Below are 19,382 nucleotides of genomic sequence, written 5' to 3' on the forward strand. Positions count from 1 at the left end.
TGGAAATATGAACACTCCTGAGAATGTCCCTGGACCCCTACCGCTTGGTTGCAAATACTCCCTTTTGGGGGAAAGGGGATTGAGAAGGTTGTGGCACCCAACCCCACATGGAACGAAATACTCATGGATGAAACTGATCAGATTGACCCATTCCAATTAGGGTTCAGGCCTGGGACTTTTATGGGATTGAATTAGGCTTGATTGCCTTAAGGATGACTTTTATTGAGAGGACAGGGGGAATGAGACCCTGCCATTCTTTGTTGTTTTCTCAGCAGCTTTTGGTACCATTGGCCATGGTATCCTCCTGAATAGGTTCTGTGAAATGGGCACTGTTTTGCAGCAGTTCCACTTCTATCTCAGGGTTGATTTCAGGGTGATTATTTCTTGACCCTCTGACAACCATGCTGTTGGGTGCCACAGGGCACCATCCTGTACCCAGTGCTATTTAACACTTGTATAATGCTGCAGCTGAAAGATTTGCACTGGCTGCCAGTTAGCTATCAGGCCAGGTTCAGGAAATGGAGACTTGGGACTCAGCTATATATGTTTTAAGTGTGTTTTAAGTGTATTATACAAATGTGACATTAGTTGGCAATGGTGAGCTTATGGCAAATTCAATATATTTCTCAAAACACTTTAAAAAAGGCATTTCACAGTGTTACTTAAATGTGTCTAGATTCCACCTTGGTCTGTATTAACATTTTTTTTTAAAAATAAATAAACAATAAAATCTCAGTCCACAAATACTTTAGCAAACTTTTATTTCTCTGCCAACAAACTCTTTTACATCCACTTAGTTTGGATCACACTCAGGATAAATGTACACAAGGCAAAGTCATGGAAGGCGAACAGTCAATGAAGGTTCGGTCCAGGAATTTGAGGCTACAAAGGAAAGTTCTACTCAACAAGTCCTTAAAAAGTTTTGAAAAAATAACCGTGCACCTCCCTTAGAATTAAAAATTTTCTACCTGAGTATCAAAGGGGAGGAAAAGCATAGAGAGGACAACAGGCAGTGGAACAAAGAGGGCATGCGGCAAGGAGGAAAAATCCATTTCGACAAGTGGCAGAAATTTAGCTTTCCTGATCAGAGCGTGATCAGAGCTGTGCAGTATGCCTCAGTGGCCATTCTTGAGGTTCTGCTTTAGGATCAGGTTCTGAACATGGCTGTGTGTGCGCATGCACGCACCTGCCTCTTCAACAGCCTTCCCCAACCTGGTGACCTCCAGCTGCTTCAGATGGTGAGCCCAGCAGGGCTCTATGGAGTGGTTTAAGAAGTGGGGTCCCCAGTGGGATCAACGGTATTCTTCCTCTTGCAAAATGATCAGAGGGCATTTCAAAATCCATTAAGATAAAGAAAACAAAAACAAAAAAGCAACTCCACTGAAATTTTCAGCAGTAGCTGCTCTCAAAACCAAAAGCAGACATCGGTGGGCCTCTCCCAACCCTGGGCTTTAATAAAAAGGCAGCGAGAACTAAGCTAGACTGTACAGAAGAAGCAGATTCACTTCTCTTTTGCATAGTTTATTCTGCAGGACACAGGAAGGAAAATGGGGAACAAAGGGGTATGCATAGCAATGAACCTGCCCTGACCATGGGAGGCCTGCTGGCGATGATCCTCTCTGGTTTCTGAGATCCTCACAGACTCTGCTGATGTGTTTACAAGGTTACCTTATCAGCCATAGGAACCAGAAGGATGAAGAAACCTAGAGCTCAAGCAGACAAATATTTCAGGTTCAATGGTGGATCCCAATGGGTGTAAATAATTCTCTGTACGACCCACACATGCCCTTATTACAGACTAAGGCCGTGATCCTAAACAGACATAGGCTGCAACCCTAACCCAATTTACGTGGGAATGAAGCCTCACTGAATTCAACAGCATTTATTTCTGAGTAGGCCTGGCTTTATTTGCGAGTAGGCCCCAATGAAATCAGTGGAGCTTGTTTCCATGTAAACCTGCATAGGACCACAATGCAGCACTTTATCTGAGCTACGTTAGGATTAACCATTGAATTTTTTTTGGTGGTGGTGGTGGGGGGGGGAGAAAGGAACTTCTCTTGCTCTGTACTGTGGGCCTGATCCACTGCACACATCATGCCCTCTTCAATGGTGCTTGCAACAGAGCAGACTGGGGGCCAAGGGTTGCATTTTCAAATTCTCTCTCTCCGCTGCCCCCCAACCAAAGAAAGTTAAATGCTCTCCCCCTTTGCAGAGTGCAGGTTACTCATGTGCAAGGTGTAAAAAGCCCACGGTTCCGGAATGTAGATGACGCCGGGGTATTTCTTCCTGAGGATCTTGTCGTTCCAGAGCCAGCCGACCCACAGGGCGATCAATACCAGTGTGATGATGAAGGAGTAGAAAAGGAAGCGTCCGTTGCTGTCCATGAGCAAGCCTTTCCGCTTCTGGTGCATCACCAGAGCCATCAGAGCAAAGAAGGTGAAGATGAAGAGGATGAAGATCTGCCCTTCCGTGACAAGGTACCTGCAAGCAGGGGGGAAAGGGACGCGGGTCAGAGAGCTTCTTCATAAAGCAGGGAAGACAAAGCAGGCAGATGGGGAAGGCGACAACATTCAGCACTAGAAGAAGATGCCTCTCAGGTAAGAGGTCTCCCAGGTTGGCTTACCAGCACACAGTTTATTTCTGACATTTGTGCCCTGCCTTGCTGTACAAAATCTGAATCAAGGCAGGTTGCAAACAATTGTTGCGATAACTATTGAAATGATCTAGACCAGTGTTTCCCAAACTTTTTCGGGCCACCATCTCCTTGGTTCCATAAACTCATCCCTAGTGGGCCCCCTACCCTATAAAAAGCACGATTCAGAATAGCGGTTTGCGTGACCCTTCTAAGGAAGATAAGAACACAATGAAATTCAAAACGGTAATTAATTAACAATTATTTTTTAAAAACCAAATAAAGCTATCTAGCTTAATTAATTCAGCAAAACTGATGAACTTGATTCAGGGATACCAGCTTTTCAAGGTCTGATAGTCATTTACACCTCCAGTGCCCCCTGTCTTTTAGTGTCCCCCCCCCCACCGGCAAAGGGCTGTACCATGCTCTTTGGGAACCACTGATCTAGGACAACTTTACACCACAGTTAAAAGCAGCACCAGCAAAACCTTGAAGAAAAACAATATTCCAGAAAAACAATTAAAAACAGATGTGTGTTACTTAAGAGGAACAAATTCTACTCTTCCAAGTTACAACTAGGGATCTTGGTTAAGATTCAGGATGTTCGCAGCAGCCTTTGAACATTGGCTGCCCCCCCCCCCCCGATGATGCATCTGTGGCCTCATGTAGCTCTGTAGCATCTAATTGTGACTTCCCCCTTCTCCCCCTCTCCAAAGCCACACCTGGCTCACTTACCAGTAATAGAGGCTGCTGGGCCCAATGAGGAGTAAAGCAGCCACAGGTATCCTCTGCTGCTCTTCTTTAATGGGGATGAAGCAGCCGGAAAAATAGATGCACAGGATAAGGAAGAAAGGGATGTACCTGCGAGAGGGAACACAATTGCAACGGAGCCATCAGCAGACAATTTCAACAGGCCCCTCCCCAGATTTAATGCAGAAAAGAGGGGTTCTTTGCTTCAGCTGTTAACAGCATGAAGACTGGGTGAAGTCTCTGAACAAGAGGATTGTGGTAGTAAAGGTCTGTGCTCTGTCCCCTTTCCCAGAGATCTGACCAGGTCCTTTGCAGATGGTTTCAAGCTGCTCCTTACAGCCCTGAGAGCCAGAAAGTTTGTTCATTCGTTCATTCATTCATTCATTCATTCATTCATTCATTCATTCATTCATTCGTAAAGCAGGCAGGCAGGCAGGCAGGCAGGCAGGCAGGCAGGCAGGCAAGCAATCCTTGCCCAATGTGGTGCCCTGATAAGAAGAGTCTGGCTGGTTCAGGCCAGTGGCTCATCTAGTCCAGCATTCTCTTCTTACAGTGGCTACCCAGATGCCAGTGGGAAACCTACATGCAGGACCTAAGAAAAAGAGTCCTCTCGCCTCCTGTGGTTTCCAGCAAGTAGCATTCAGAAGCACTGCTGCCTCCAATTGTGGAGGTGGAGCACAGCCATTGTGGCCAGTAGCCAATGAGAGCCCTCTCCTCTGTGAACTTGTCCTCCAGATATCTTGGACTACAACTACCATCATCCCCAGTTGGTGGGGGAGGCTGTTGTAACTAACCGCTAACATTAACCTTAGCTCTTAATCAAGTAAAAGCAGGGGCTGGCTTAGATGCTCGGTTTGTTATCTAATCGCAGCTGGCAACCACCCATGGCCACACGAACGAAGGAAAGCACAATTGATTTGGGAGATAACACAGAGCTTCTGGGGAGGTCAGCGAGAGAAGTCTGGGTGGAACTGGATGCGAGGAATGGCTTAAGGAGAAAAGCGCAAGGGGGCCTCTCAGGCAAACTGCCATCTTCCAGGACTTATGCAGAAGTTAAGAGGCAGCAAGAACATTTCACTGCTCCTTCCGCAGCCCAGGGCAATGGCTAACATCACAGGTCAATAGCCAGAACCAAACACATCAAGTCTCTCTGAGCCAAATTCTGCCGCATATTAGCCAGGGATAAATGTCACCAATTTTACCAGGGAACACACGCAACAGAAGAAAAGGTTATCCATTCAAGCTGCCTATCGCTGTTAAATCCAGAATGCTCATTTCATTTTGGGTCCTTACTGCTGCTCCCCCCCTCCACTTCCCAGTGGAGAATCATTTATGTATGTGCCTTCTAAAATCACGCCTTCCTCCTGTCAGGACTGTTTGAGAATGAAATGCAGACACAACCAGAAATGGACTTCTTATGCTACTGTTAATGGAGGGTGAGAACCCCCATCCCCCCCCAAAAAAGTGGGAGAGAGAGATCTGTAAAATGCACCTCCACAAGGGATCAAGCCAAAAGAGATGTGCAGAGTTTAATTAAAAACCTGTTGTGGAGGAGAGGGAACCAAGCCAAGATTTTAATTGTCATAAATGATTTTTGGGAACCAATTGAAAAAGAGGCACAAGGTTCAAGGTGTTGCTATTAGTATATAAAGCCCTTAACAACCTGGGACCAGTTCACCTGCAAGATCGCCTTACCCCTTAAATGCTCACTCAGGTGTTTCGATTGGTGGAACTGGCCCTGTTACAAGTGCCCCATCATATCAGTTCCACATTTGTAAGAACTTGATCTTTTAGTATGGTGGCACCTGCACTTTGGAACTCCCTGCCGATGGACATCAGACAGATGCCTTTGCTGTACTCCCTTTGACACCTGCTAAAAACATTTTTGTTTAGACAAGCCTACCAAGAGATGTAAATGTTGGTGATTGATTTGATCTGTTTTTAGTTTATTTTTGGGTTTATCCCTTGAATGTTTTAAAGAGTTGTTTTTACTGATGATATTATTGTTTTATTTTCTTTGTAAGCTGGTTTTTTTTTACAATTAAATGGTGTATAGATTTTATGAAATAAAATAGGAATTATTATTGAGTGGCATTTTCTCCTCCAAGAAAAGGGGGGCGGGAGCGAGGAACACCAACACAATACCCCAACCTGATGCGTGGGAAACGCCCTGCAGTTTACTTACCACATTGAATGGCCCAGATATTCATCATAATAATACAGCAGTTCAAATGAATCAATCTGGAAAGGAAGGAAATGAGAGTCAAGCCAATGAAAGTTTCGCAGCCAGCAGCAGAAACAAAGCAGGCAGGAAGCACCAAAACCTCTCGTTACCAGTGTCTCCGGCTTGAGGTTTTTGATGATGGGGTTCTCCCGGACGGACAAGTGGAGCTGGTAGCCACTGAAGATCAGCCGGTGGTTGACCGAGTCCCCCACCAGGTGGATGCTGGCTCCCATGACGAAGGTAATGATGCAGATGTACACCATGGACCGTGGGAGAGTCTTGGGGGACCTTTCGATGAGCTGCAATGGGAAACTCCTCTCAAGAACATGGAGAGACAATCAGACCCTGCCCTACACACACACACACACACACACACACACACACACACAAACACACACCCCTCTCTTCCTCAGGCAAGAGCTGGAAACATCCTGTAGACAGGACTCACAGTTCTTGGGTTCCAATGATTTTCTTAATTTCATTTGTTTCCTAAAGGAAAGGACTGTTTTTAAAATTAAAAATTGAAAAGCAGAACTGCAGCCTCCACTGACCTGCAACTAATCCAACCACCCTTTCCACATCAAAGCAATTGATTGTTATGCATTAGCCTGAAGGATCAAAAGCACCACTCAGCAGAAGTGGCCAATTCCATTGCCTCCACTGCACTATTTGAGAGTGTTCCTGTACCCCACAACCAGTGGCTGATTCCACCCCACCCCAATCTGCAAAGCTCTTGAAATGCAATTTCATATCAAATTTAAAAGGCAATGCCGGCCATTAAGTCATATAAGGCAGAATGAAACAATGAGACTGGTCCCAAATTAACTTATGTTAGAGTTGAAGCCAGGGAAAAAGAGTAATTCTAGTTCCTATGGTTCAGAAACCTAAACATTCACACTGACCTAACTACTGCGGAAAACATCCTCACTAGTTCCAAAGACCTGAATGTGTTTATACCCACACCCACACCCACCCACACATCCTTTGTTGTTTAGTCGTTTAGTCGTGTCCGACTCTTCGTGACCCCATGGACCAGAGAACGCCAGGCACTCCTGTCCTCCACTGCCCCCCGCAGCTTGGTCAGACTCATGCTGGTAACCTCGAAAACACTATCCAACCATCTCGTCCTCTGTCGCCCCCTTCTCCTTGTGCCCTCCATCTTTCCCAACATCAGGGTCTTCTCCAGGGAGTCTTCTCTTCTCATGAGGTGGCCAAAGTACTGGAGCCTCAGCTTCACAATCTGTCCTTCCAGTGAGCACTCAGGGCTGATTTCCTTCAGCATGGATAGGTTTGATCTTCTTGCAGTCCATGGGACTCTCAAGAGTCTCCTCCAGCACCATAATTCAAAAGCACCCACACATCCTATATAAACTTAAATGGGCATCTATTCAGCTCACAAGCAATTGTCACCACCTGCTTGCATTTCAACAAACCCCTTTGTATGTGGTTATTCTGACACAATTGTTATCTGAATGTTTTATCTCTGAGAACAGACACTCAAAAGCAGGTTGCTCCGACAGCTTATTTTGCTGAATCATTTGGGCTGCATCCCATAGCTGCTGTAAGGATTACAGCAAGATCACATATGTGATCACTAAAAAATAATAATGCTAGAAAAATGCTAAGTATTATTAATTGCTTAGCCCCAGTTTTCTGCCAGAGAAAAGCTGCTTTACTTATGGCAAGCATTTGCAGTTATGCAGTCTAATATTTCATGGACCAGTTTTCCCAAACCAGGTGCCTTCCAGATGCTCTGAACTCCCAAAACCCAGAAGATCCGGCCACCATGGCCAATGGTTAGGGATTATGGTAGTCAGAGCCCAACAACATCAAAAGCTTGGGGAAGGTTGTCATTGGTGAATGCTATCATGGCTGAGTTTACTTTGCTTTTTTATTTATTTATATATATATTTATTAAAATTTTTAAACATAAATGCAGAAATAAAAACAATGAAACATATATCATAACATATTTTCTTAGCTTCATTGGACTCCCTCACGTCTCCCGCTCCCACTTGCATCATTGTCAATTCTTACCCGCAATTTATCATATTGTTTACATTCTTATATCCCATTCATTTAAAATATAATCTAATAATCCTCCCAAAGGTTTATGTTTTTTCCTCAATCTCGCTTGTCATCCTAATTCCATCTAGTTTAGTGGTGCTCAATTATTTATGATCTAGCATCCTTCTTAACATTCAACCAAATTACAATGCTTTTTAAAATAAATCTTAAATTTCTTCCAGTCTTCTTCAACCTTCTCTTCTCCCAGGTCTCAGATTCTGCCGGTCATCTCGGCTAGTTCCATATAGTCTATCAGCTGCATCTGCCACTCTTCCAGTGTGGGTAGATCTTGGGTTTTCCAGTGCTTAGCGATAAGTATCCTTGCTGTTGTTGTTGCATACATAAAAAATGTTCGGTCCTTCCTTAACACCTTCTGGCCGACAATACCCAAAAGGAAGGCCTCTGGTTTCTTAGTGAAGGTATACTTAAATACCTTTTTCAGCTCATTATATATCATTTCCCAGAAAGCCTTCACTCTAGGGCAAGTCCACCAGAGGTGAAAGAATGTACCTTCATTTTCTTTACATTTCCAACATTTATTATCAGACAAATGGTATATTTTGGCAAGTTTAACTGGGGTCATGTACCATCTATATATCATTTTCATTTTCCTTCAAAGCATTACATGCAGTGAAGTTCAACCCAATGGTCCACAACCTTTCCCAGTCCTCAAACATAATGTTGTGCCCAGTGTCCTGTGCCCACTTTATCATAGCCGATTTAACCATTTCATCTTGTGTATTCCATTTTAACAGCAAGTTATACATTCTTGAAAGTACCTTAGTCTTAGGCTCTAACAGTTCTGTTTCCAACTTCGATTTCTCCACCTGGAACCCTAGCTTTTTGTCATTTTTAAAAACTTCTTTAATCTGAGCGTAGTGTAGCCAGTCTCGCACTTTATCCTTCATTTTCTCCAAACTCTGCAATTTCCAATTGTCTCCATCTTTTTCTAGTATTTCCCAATATTTTGGCCATTTGGCCTCCATATTGGGTCTTTTTCGGGCCTTAGCTTCCAGCGGTGAAAGCCACCTTGGAGTTTTATTTTCCAATAAGTCTTTATATTTTGTCCAGACATTAAACACTGCTTTTCTGACAATATGATTCTTAAAGGCCTTATTGATACCATAAGTCATACCATAAGTATGCATGCCAACCAAAAGCATTGCTAAAACCTTCCAGATCCAGAACGTCAGTGTCCTCGAGAAGTAGCCAGTCTTTTAGCCAGGAGAAAGCTGCGGCCTCATAGTACAACTTTAGGTCTGGCAGGGCAAAGCCCCCTCTTTCTTTCGCATCAGTTAGTATCTTAAACTTAATTCTGGGCTTTTTGCATGGCTGAGTTTACTTTGCTGGGCTCTGAGATGCCAACTCCAAGCTTAGCATTTTCCATTAGTAACATGCTTCTTGGAGAGCTAGTGTCATTTTTTAAACTGATTATGTGAAATGCAAGCAGCACTACCAGATGACACCCATCACAATCATGAAGCTCTACCACGTTAACAGTGACATTTGGCTGTATCGGTGTGTGTTCTGAGAAGCACTGTGCCAAAATCTGTCCTCCGATTTCATAAAAGTTTTCTTCCTTAGCCACAACAGTCTTCCATAGTTCTACCTCATTAACATGGCACTTTAGAATTTCAACAGGTGTGGTGATTTGAGCTTACTATGCCATTGAGAGGTGGCATTTGTGTTTCTCTCTCCATTAAATGTTCCTGCAGCCTCCTGATCTGAAAAAGCTACACAGGAGGAGTTACTTTATGATGTTTCCCCCTGAACTTTTAACCAGAGAGTGGTCACCTAAGAAAGCTGTGAAGTAGACCACTGGCAAGATGATTTGCAGAATGAAAGAACAGACTCTCTTACTCTCAAGAGTAAGGTGAGCACAACAGAAATCCTGCATGCCACCCATGAGAATTTCATTGAAATTTTTCTCTGGTGCAATTTCTTTTCTCATTAACTGGTGGCACGAATAAGTGAACATGATATAAATTTTGGAACAGCACTACTTCTCAGCACCATCGTTTCAGAAAATTCACTTTCCACTCTGATCATTATTCCCGCTATTCAGCCTTCCAAAACACACAAACAGACCTCAGCAGAAATGAGAGAAGAACACAGCTCAAAAATTTACCTTCAGAAGAATAAAGGGCGTTATGACATTGTAAGCCATGTGAAAATAATCTCCAGCACTTGGTTTGTTCAGGGGAAACCATTCCAACGGAAGCACGATCTGAAAGAATGGAAAATGGAAGAAGGGATGAGTTTCATCACTGGCAGCCCACAATGAGCAGTGGACTTCTTTTTTAGTTTTATATTGTTATACAGTCTTTTTGTCACGGCTGACCACAAAAGCCATTTCCTTCCTGCTTTTGTGCAGCAAAACCCAAGCGCAACAGAGATTGCAGTAAATGAAAAAGAGACCACCACATTCATTCATTCATTCATTCATTGGATTTACATCCTGCTTCCCCCCCACCCTGGAGATCAAGGTGGTATACTTGGTTCTCTTCCCATTTTATCCCCACAACAACCCTATGAGGTAGGTTAGGCTGAGATACAGTGACTGGCCCAAGGTCATCCAGTGAGCTTCATGGCCAAGTGGGAATTTGAACCCTGTTCTCCCAGGTCCAAGCCTGAGACTCTAACCATGATCAAGAAAACACCAGTTCCTAACCCCATGTTGCCCCATAAGGGCAGGGCCAGTGGGGGAGGATTTCCAGGCACAAGGAAGGATGAACACCCCCACCCCTTACAATTGCCCCCTGCATTCCTGCCAGCTAACAGAGCTTTTTCGGAAGTTTGTGCCCATGTAATGAAGGGTGGGGGGGGAGTGCTTTGTGCTTTGGTTACTGTGAGAACAAGATGCTGGACTAGATGGGCCATTGGCCTGATCCAACAGGCCTCTTCTTATATTCATATTGGGAACAGGTAGAGACACTGCACGCAAGGCATCTTGAGAGGCTTCTCCCTCTCAAGGGATATCAGATCTGCTGCTTAACAGGAGCACACACAGCTTACCTTCATGTACTTGTAAATAAAGCATGCATTTCAAAATCTCTAGCGTTCTGTCTTCCAAAGAAAAGGCTGCTTGGGTAATGCTGTCCCAGGAATTTATGGATGGAAGAAGAGCCCTGCAGCTGGATCAAGCGTGTGGCCCATCCCATCCAGCTGTTCTCACAGATGCCTCAAAGGGAAGCCCCAAAGCAGGTCCCTGGCTGCAACAACACTCTCCCAACTTGTGATTCCCAGAAGTTGGCATTCAGAGGCATGCTGCCTTTGAAACTGACCACAGCCATCATGGCTACTAGCCATGGGTAGCCTTACCCTCCCTGAATTTGCCTAATTTCCTTTTAAAGCCAGCCAAGTTGGGGTCCATCACTCCATCACATGGAATTCCGGAGTTTAACTAAGGCACTGTGTACTTTCTGTTGTCTGTCCTAAATCTTTTAACATGCGAGGAACTGAGGAACTCACAATTCCTGGGGTTCTGGGAAATTCCAAATGCTGCGACCAAAATTTTTCGTTGCCCCCTGTCCCCTGGTCACATAGAGTGACCAACCTCTTTCTGCCCGGAACCCACATTTTTAACAGCCACCGGATGGCAATGAAAATGCAGCGGCACTCACCATGGCAATGGGGCGCCCAAAATCCAGCACCCAGTTCTGCAGAGTGAAATAAAACCACAAGTCGAAATGAAACCGGGGGTTTCTGCAGGCATCTTCCTCTTGAGCCACTCCATGCCTGCCAAGGAGAACAGTTATTCAATAGTAAAGAAAGAGCTTTAAAAAGTGTTTGGAAGCTTCAGCTGGCCCAGAATGCTGACTCAGACCAGTGACAGGAAACAGGTTACTCCACTGCGAAAACAACTTTCTGGACACAAGTGCTTGTTAGAACCTATAAAGCCCTATGACTTGGGTCCAGGCTACCTAAAATCTTGTACCTCCCCACATGAATCTGCCTGGGTGCTAAGATAAGCACCTTCTCTCAGTCCTATCACCATCAGAGGCAAGGTTGGTGGTCACCCGAGAGGGTGCCTTTTCTGTGGATGCCCCATATTGCAGAATTCCCTCCCAAGAGAGGTCAGACTGGCTCCTTCTTTGTTATCCTTCTGCCAGCCTTTGTCATCCTTCCACCTTCCTGTTCAGACTGACCTTTGGAAACTGAGGACAGGCGATGCTGATCACTGGGCAAATTGTCCTTGAATTGCTGGTTCTAAAACGTGTTTTGATATATTTTGATGATTTTTTTTTAGGTAGGATTTTTAAAAAAAACAATTTTGCATTTTACAATGTTTTTAAATGTTGGAAGCTGCCTTGGATCCCAGCTTGGGAGAATGGTGGGTTATAAATACATTAAATAGTAATAATGTTACGCGCAACTTACAAACACAACTGCAAACAAAAGGAAGTTTTCACACCCACGCAGGGTTAATCTGTGGTACTCAATGCAACAGAGCAACCTTCCCCAAGCTGGCACCCTCCAGATGTTTTGGACTACAACCCCCATCATCCCACTGGCCTTGATGTGGACCTGATGGAAGCTAGATTCAGAAACTTATGGAGGGAGGCTTGTTGGTGAAAGTTGCAGTAGGGCTATGTCAAAATACCGGGGTGGTGGGTGGGGAAAGGATTATACCTTGGGCCAACCAAGAGTGGAATTGGTCACCTGCTGGACCACCTTCAGTTAACTCAAGTTCTCTCAATTTCTGCCAGTTAACCCTCATGTCCAGGTTTACTGGGTAAAACCAGCTGTTCTCTGACAAAGAATTCAGAGCATTTAGTGGGCTCTAGTCAACAAAACGGAGGCACTGTGGGTTAAACCACAGAGCCTAGGACTTGCCTATCAGAAGGTCGGCAGTTCAAATTCCTGCGACGGGGTGAGCTCCCGTTGCTCGGTCCCTGCTCCTGCTAACCTAGCAGTTCGAAAGCACACCAGTGCAAGTAGATAAATAGGTACCGCTGTGGTGGGAAGGTAAACGGCGTTTCCGTGCACTGCTCTGGTTCGCCAGAAGCGGCTTAGTCATGCTGGCCACATGACCCGGAAGCTGTACGCTGGCTCCCTTGGCCAATAAAGCGAGATGAGCGCCGCAACCCCAGAGTCGGTCACGACTGGACCTAATGGTCAGGGGTCCCTTTACCTTTACTAGTCAACAAAAGCCTTTGGCTACACAGATGGGCCTTGCAACAGGGGCCCCATCCAGCATCCTGTTCAGCGGCCAAAAAGATGCCTGTGGGAAGCTTGCAAGCAGGACCTGCGCACAAGAGCACTTTCCCCTCCTGCAGTTTGCAGCAACTGGTATTCAGAAGCATCACTACCTCTGATGGTGGAGGAAGAACACGGGCATCAGGGTTAGCAGCCACTGAGAGACATCCTCCATCTTTAAAGTGCCACAAAACTCATGTCTCTTGAGATGGCTGTCCCTCCCCATCAGAGGTCTCTTGTCTCTTACTCAAGAAGCTCATCATATAAGAGCCCTGCTGGATCAGGCCAGTGGCCCATTTAGTCCAGCATCCTATTCTCACAGTGCCTGTTGGAAGCCCACATGCAGGACCCCAGCACAAAAGCCCTCTTCGCTCCTGTGGTTCCCAACAAATGGTTTTATTCAGAAGCACTGCTGCCTCCTACTGTGGAAAGTCAGCTTTAATGCATGTTTTATGGGGAGACAAAAGAGAGGGGCTTTCTGGGCTTAGATGCAACCTTTCCCAAACTGCTGCCCTCCAGATGTTTTGGACTACAATACGGCTGTGCTGGCTGGGCCTGATGGAAGCCCAAAAATGTTGGTGGGGGCCACTTAAAACTAGGTTGGGGAAGGCTGCTTTGAAATAGCCCCTTTGCCCATAAAAGCCTTCTTGTCATTTATTCAGACACAGATGTGCTCGTATAAGATTGTAATTAAGCAGTACACAAATTGTCTAGAATGAAGAATTAAATTAAAATATAACAAGTGAGAGAGAGAGACCTAACAGATTCATTAACTAAGTATTTGGGATGGTTCTGGAATTCTAGAGCTGGATCTAGTTTAAATTTGAACTCCATAGAGAAGGTCCCAGATACTACCCTCAGAGGACTGAAGTCTTCTACAGAACTTCAGCTGGTTTTTAAAAAATGTGATATGATGCAGTTTCTTCCATCAGACTGGAAATAAAGAATTTTCCAGGGTGTTGGTGTTGGTGGAAGGCTTTCAAAAATGCATACCAATTTATTAGTCAATTCAAGGAATTTATGTACCAGCTTTCATTCCGAATAGGAATTACCAAGGCGGTTCACAAATTAAGCAACCACAAATTTTCATAATAAAACAAAGTTAAAATATACATCAGCACCAAGACAAAAATGTTTCCGTTTGGAAACTGTGCTACAGCGTGGCAAGTGGGTTGCAGAAATTTATTCTTGGAAAAGCATGAGATTCTGTCTCAGAACACGGATTAAATCCATCCAGTATTAAAGGGGGGGGGGGGAATCAGCGAGGAAAGTCGTTGATCCTCGGGGCTTATAAGAGAGGCCTCTCATTAATTCCTGCTACTGTCATGCCTTGCACGATATATTCCGCCGCGAGGGGACTAGACCTGCCTGCTCAGGGAAATCCTTTTTTTTCAAAGTACTGTAAGGATTTCACCACAGATAAGAACCAGCCTTGCAAAATGTGGGATGGGCGGGGGAAATCCGCCCGCACCTAAACCGATTCCATGCAAAGAAGTCGGCGTTGCGAAACACCGTCTAAACCACAAGCAATGATAGGATATTGTGCAAATGTGGGGAGGGTCCCTGATCAAAAGGCCCTGATTCTGGCCGCACTTTGGAGCAAGTGGCCTCCTGCCTGCGAGGCTCCACTCTCTCTGTCCTGCCTGCCCCTGCGCGGGCGGCTTCCCCAGGCGCCCTCCTCCGTCTCTGCCCGGCGCAACAGAGAAGCGCTGCAGCGCCTTCGGGGCAGAGACCTACGTCTCCCCACGCTTGCAAAGCCATAGGGCTGCGCTGCAGCCCAAGCAGCCTCCTGAGCGGCTGGACCAACGGGCAGAACCCAACGGGCTTGCAGGGTGCTGGGTTGGGAGCATCTCCCCTCTTCCGAGGGGCGACTCACCTGCCCGACGACGAGACCCCCGCGGCCGCCTGCCGCCTCCGCACGCCCGACATGGGGAGGGCGCTGGGGCTGCCTGGCCTAGCGCGTCTCCTGCGGGCGCCCCCGAGCTCGGGAGTCTTCCTCTCCGCCGCGGCTCTCCATGCTCGCCCGGGAAAGGAGGAGGAGGAGGGCGGGGAGGGGGCGAGGCGAGGCGGGGCCAAGCGGCCGGGGCAGGGCCGGGCCCGCCTCTTCCGAGGCTCAGCAGCGCCCGGCCGCCGCCATCACCAGCAGCAGTGGCTGCGCGCCTTTACGCACGGGAGAGGCGCGGGAACGCCAGGAGGCGGAAAGGAACTCTGCACATGCTCTAGGTCTGCTCGTTGCCCGCCAGGGGTGGCCGGACTCCAACTCCCACCATCCCTCAGCATTAGCTGTGCGAGGAGGCTGTTGGGAGTTGGAGTCCTTGGCAACCGCTGGATAGACCGGTGACAAGCACGTCAGACGTTTAAAAGCACTCTTATGCCACTTTAAGATTCGCTTTAAAAAGCGGGCTTTATCACAGCGCAAGCTGTCCCTTTGGATCCTAGCATTTTTGTCATCCTGTTATTATTTTGTTATTCAGAAACTGCCCAGCCACTTTCCCACAAGGATCTCATTACTCACCTGAGAGTTTCTGCACTGCTTACTATTGCAAGGTATTGGAAGACTCTAAACGCAGACCTGTTTGAAATCGGGATCTCACAACTCCAGGATTTAAGGGACAAACGGACGGTCAACGTCCAAAAGAGTCGAACAGACAAGAAAATCCCTACTTTTCAATTTGCCTGGAACAGTTTTACTGCATATGCAAAATTGATAGAGCGTGGTTATTGGCCTCCAAGGACACATGGCAACTTGCGGAATGATACCTTTCTTTAAAAACTAAAATGATTAAAAAAGTTAAATGTAATTAAATTGACATTTGGTGCTTCTGTGTAGGGTGGGATGGATTGCTGAATATTGATTGTTGCTTCTTGAATAAATAAGTGAAAACGATAAAAAAAAATGTGGGATAAAAAGATCAATGGCTTTCCCTAAACAATCCTAGAAACTGTGGTTTGTAGTTCAGTAGTACTTGGAGGGCACCTGCTTGGCAAAGGTGACTTTAGGAGTTAAGAGGATAAATCTGGGAGAGATTGCCTTGTTCCAACTGTCCTGTCCCAACCACCGGGGCTTGGAACCACCATTGCCAGATGCCCAGAGCAGAAGCCTTGTAAATACTTTGATGATTACACAGTGCTGATGTGCTTTTTTGTGCATGAAAGCCTTGGCAGACTTCAATCAATTAATTCTTTTATAGGAGGGAGCAGTCAATTCTGCTACAATATATTAAAATGCAAACTTGGAAATATTTTAATATATTTGTCCTGCTTACGGGATTTCGGGATGCATCTGGGCAACCACTGCTGGCAACGGGAGCTCCAAGTAGATGGACTTTCAGTCTGATCCAGGATGGCTCATGCTTTCTTGGATTCAATTTAAATTAGGGCTGCCATACGTCTGGAATTTCCGGGACATAGCTGGGATTCAGCCGTCGGAAACAATATCTGGGTGGAAATCGCTGAAATGTCCAGACGTATGGCAACCCATGTTGGAAGTGTAGATTTGGGCGAACATCTTTAAAAATAGCTCCAAAACTTTCTTTTTTAAATTAGATTTTTGGCTCAACAACTTTGGCCAAACAAACGAACAAACTAACTAACTCGACAAATCTGCCAAAAAAAGGGGCTCAACATTAGTGTCTGGATTTTCACTTTCTGATATTTGGCAACCCTATTTAAATGGCACCCTGCTCCATTTCAGCAGTGAAGCATTTGCTGGTATGGAGAGCAGGTGTGAGAAAAGGTCTGATTACTGTATATTTCTGTGCAACTATTAATGGCATGTGAGAACTGCTGGGAAAATAAGGTTGGCAACATCTTAGCCCAGGCCCACCAAGACTCTTCTAACTTCCCTCTACAAAAAGTGTGGAGAACTAAAGGCAGGGTGGGGTGAATGTGGGTTTTGGGGCCACCCCCCTCGCTAACTGTTCCACCCATTCCTTTTTTCTGGCTGGTGTCCTTTAAAATGCATTTTGCTTCTCTGAATGGAGGATGGAGAGAGATATGGGTGCGGGGGGGGGGGGAGTAGAAACTTCTGACTTTTGCTTAGCTGGCATGTAGCCACAGTTGCATCTGTTGCTCCAATTGCTAACCTGCCCATCATGAAATCATAATCCCAAGGCAGGTTGCAACAATCAAACAAAATGCTGCCTCACTTTGCCTAATGGTAGGGTCATCCCTCACAACACAATAAGGCCTTCCAGGGGGTTGGATGACTCTCATGGCCCCCTCCAACTGTACGATTACTTAAAGGGATTTCATTCTAATTGGAGCAGTCAGTCCTATGACCAAAAGCAAGATTTCTGGCAGAGAGAAGCTGTATTCGCAGTACGTAGATCAAAAGCGTGGAAATCTTTTGAGTCTGTGCCCTGCATCTGTGACACAAGGTCTCTGCATGCCGGGCTGAACCTTTGAGTGATGGATTTGATGCCTCTCGGGATAATCACCATCAGATTATCCACCCTGGGAGATTAGGGGAAGATAAGGGAGCGGAGGGCTATGCACACATTGCAGCGAGGTCATTCTCTCTTTTTTGCAATTTAGATCCAGGATGGTTTGCGGGGAAACACATCCAAGTGCAGTATTTCATAAGAAGCAACAGGATAGATGCAGGATAGTATAGCTCATAACACAGATATGGGGTGTGGTTAATGCCATGAGAACACCACTTCCCAAAGCAACACTGGGCATGGAGAACATAAGAGCCGGATGGATCAGGCCAATGGCCGATCTAGTCCAGCATCTTATTCTCACAGTGGCAAACCAGATGGCTGTGGGAAACCTGCAAGCAGAACTTGAGCACAACAACACTCTCCCCACCTGCAAGTTCCTGCATCTGGTTTTCAAAAGCATTACTCTCTCTGAAGGGTGAGGCAAAGCGTAGCCATCGTGGTTGTTAGCCACTGATGACCTTATCCTCTCTGAATTTGTCCAAACATTTTTTAAAGCCACCCAAGTTCGTGGCCATGACTGCCTCCTGCAGGAGCGAGTTACATAGTTTGCAATGTGTGTACTAAACAGGATTGTGTACACAGCCAGAGGAGGAGAATATACACAAATGCTGTGTGTTTCAGGAGGGCGACTTGTGCTCACCATCCCTTCCTCCTGCTGCCACCTCTTTGATGCGCACCCCATCCAAAGAACCACATGGCGCAACCAGGCCATTCCTCCCATGCATAATGCATGGCATTGCCCTTGTGCAGTTTCCACGGCTGACAGCGGCTCCTGTTGCATGACCTCCAATTAACTATTAATTTTGTTGTTACTGAAACCACGGCAAAACAATTGCACCAAACAGGCCCTGGGTCCAATTAGCAAGATCGCATTACTGACCGTGTCAGCTGGCTCCAGCAAATGACTAGTTCGTGACAATAGGTGGGTCCCCCTGAAAGCCTTGGGAAACAAAGACCGGCGTCTGCAACAAGAAAGCCGGAGGGAGGGCCGTTTCTCAGTGGCAAAGCATTGGCTTTGCATGCAGAAGGTCCTGGGTTCAGTCCCTGGTATTGCTAGATGGGGCTGGAGAGTCCCTTGGCCAAAACTTGGAGTCATTGCCAGTGAGTCTTGACAGTACTGAGCTAGATGGATTCATTGTTTGACTCTGTATGAGGCAGCTTCCTATGTTCCTAGGAGAGGAGGAAGAGGAGCAATGCCACTAGCCAGTGTCTGCAGAAGGAACACCACTGCCTGTTCAAGGGGATATCAAACCTGTCCCCACTACATCTGGCAGGTGCAAAGAGGTGCAGGTGTTTGTTTATACTGTGGTGGTCTCATAAAGCCAGCAAGGACCATTCCAGCATTCACCTGCCAGTTTCCCTTATTCTGACTTCCAAATCTTTTCTGGCACCTTCAAACCTTTAAGACAAATGTCTTTTAGACTTCTGACTGCAGTAGCATATGGTTTAAAATGAGAGACACATTTCCCTTTTTTACTCAAAATGGTTTTAAGTGTTTGAAAGAGTGTGACTAGCCCTTGGAGGAGCCCTCTCCCCCTGCTGTGTTTTTGTGGGAGTCACTGCTCTGGGCATGTCTGCTGACTGGATGGAAGCAAGCCCAAAGGAGGGGTTTAGAGAAAAGGCAAGCTTTACACTAATGTTTACACCAATGGATAGGGACGCGGGTGGCGCTGTGGGTTAAACCACAGAGCCTAGGACTTGCTGATCAGAAGCTCGGTCCCTGCTCCTGCCAACCTAGCAGTTCGAAAGCACGTCAAAGTGCAAGCAGATAAATAGGTACCGCTCCGGCAGGAAGGTAAACAGCGTTTCCGTGTGCTGCTCTCGTTCGCCAGAAGCGGCTTAGTCATGCTGGCCACATGACCCGGAAGCTGTATGCCAGCTCTCTCAGCCAGTAAAGTGAGATGAGCGCCGCAATCCCAGAGTCGGTCACAACTGGACCTAATGGTCAGGGGTCCCTTTATTTTTACCTTACACCAATGGACAGTTCTAGTTGAGGAAGCCGAATTTACAGAACCGAGGAAGAGAGGAAGCTGCCTTCTAAAGTCAAACCACTGATTCATCTGGC

General features: G+C 46.1%; 1 protein-coding gene across 1 annotated transcript; it reads right to left on the bottom strand.

Moving 5' to 3' along the window:
* Positions 1-744: 744 nt before the first annotated feature.
* CLN6 (CLN6 transmembrane ER protein) lies at positions 745-14,907 on the bottom strand. Its single transcript, XM_079953561.1, has 7 exons — positions 14,749-14,907; positions 11,297-11,411; positions 9,802-9,900; positions 5,717-5,905; positions 5,568-5,623; positions 3,368-3,493; positions 745-2,481 (listed from the first exon to the last, which is right to left on the bottom strand). Exons 1-7 carry the CDS (start codon positions 14,799-14,801, stop codon positions 2,190-2,192), a joined length of 930 nt encoding a protein of 309 aa, XP_079809687.1. The 5' UTR covers positions 14,802-14,907; the 3' UTR covers positions 745-2,189.
* Between the last annotated feature and the right edge of the window lie 4,475 nt (positions 14,908-19,382).

This window comes from Podarcis cretensis, assembly GCF_951804945.1.
Source record: "Podarcis cretensis genome assembly, chromosome: 14".
Taxonomy (NCBI): Eukaryota; Metazoa; Chordata; class Lepidosauria; order Squamata; family Lacertidae; genus Podarcis; species Podarcis cretensis.

Excerpts from the sequence above, each read along its gene's own strand:
- CLN6 (XM_079953561.1), bottom strand. The coding sequence starts at position 14,801 with ATGTCGGGCGTGCGGAGGCGGCAGGCGGCCGCGGGGGTCTCGTCGTCG. Across the intron at positions 5,906-9,801 it reads CGCCCTTTATTCTTCTGAAG|CTCATCGAAAGGTCCCCCAA; the intron begins GTAAATTTTTGA and ends TTCCCATTGCAG. Across the intron at positions 5,624-5,716 it reads ACCTCAAGCCGGAGACACTG|ATTGATTCATTTGAACTGCT; the intron begins GTAACGAGAGGT and ends CTTCCTTTCCAG.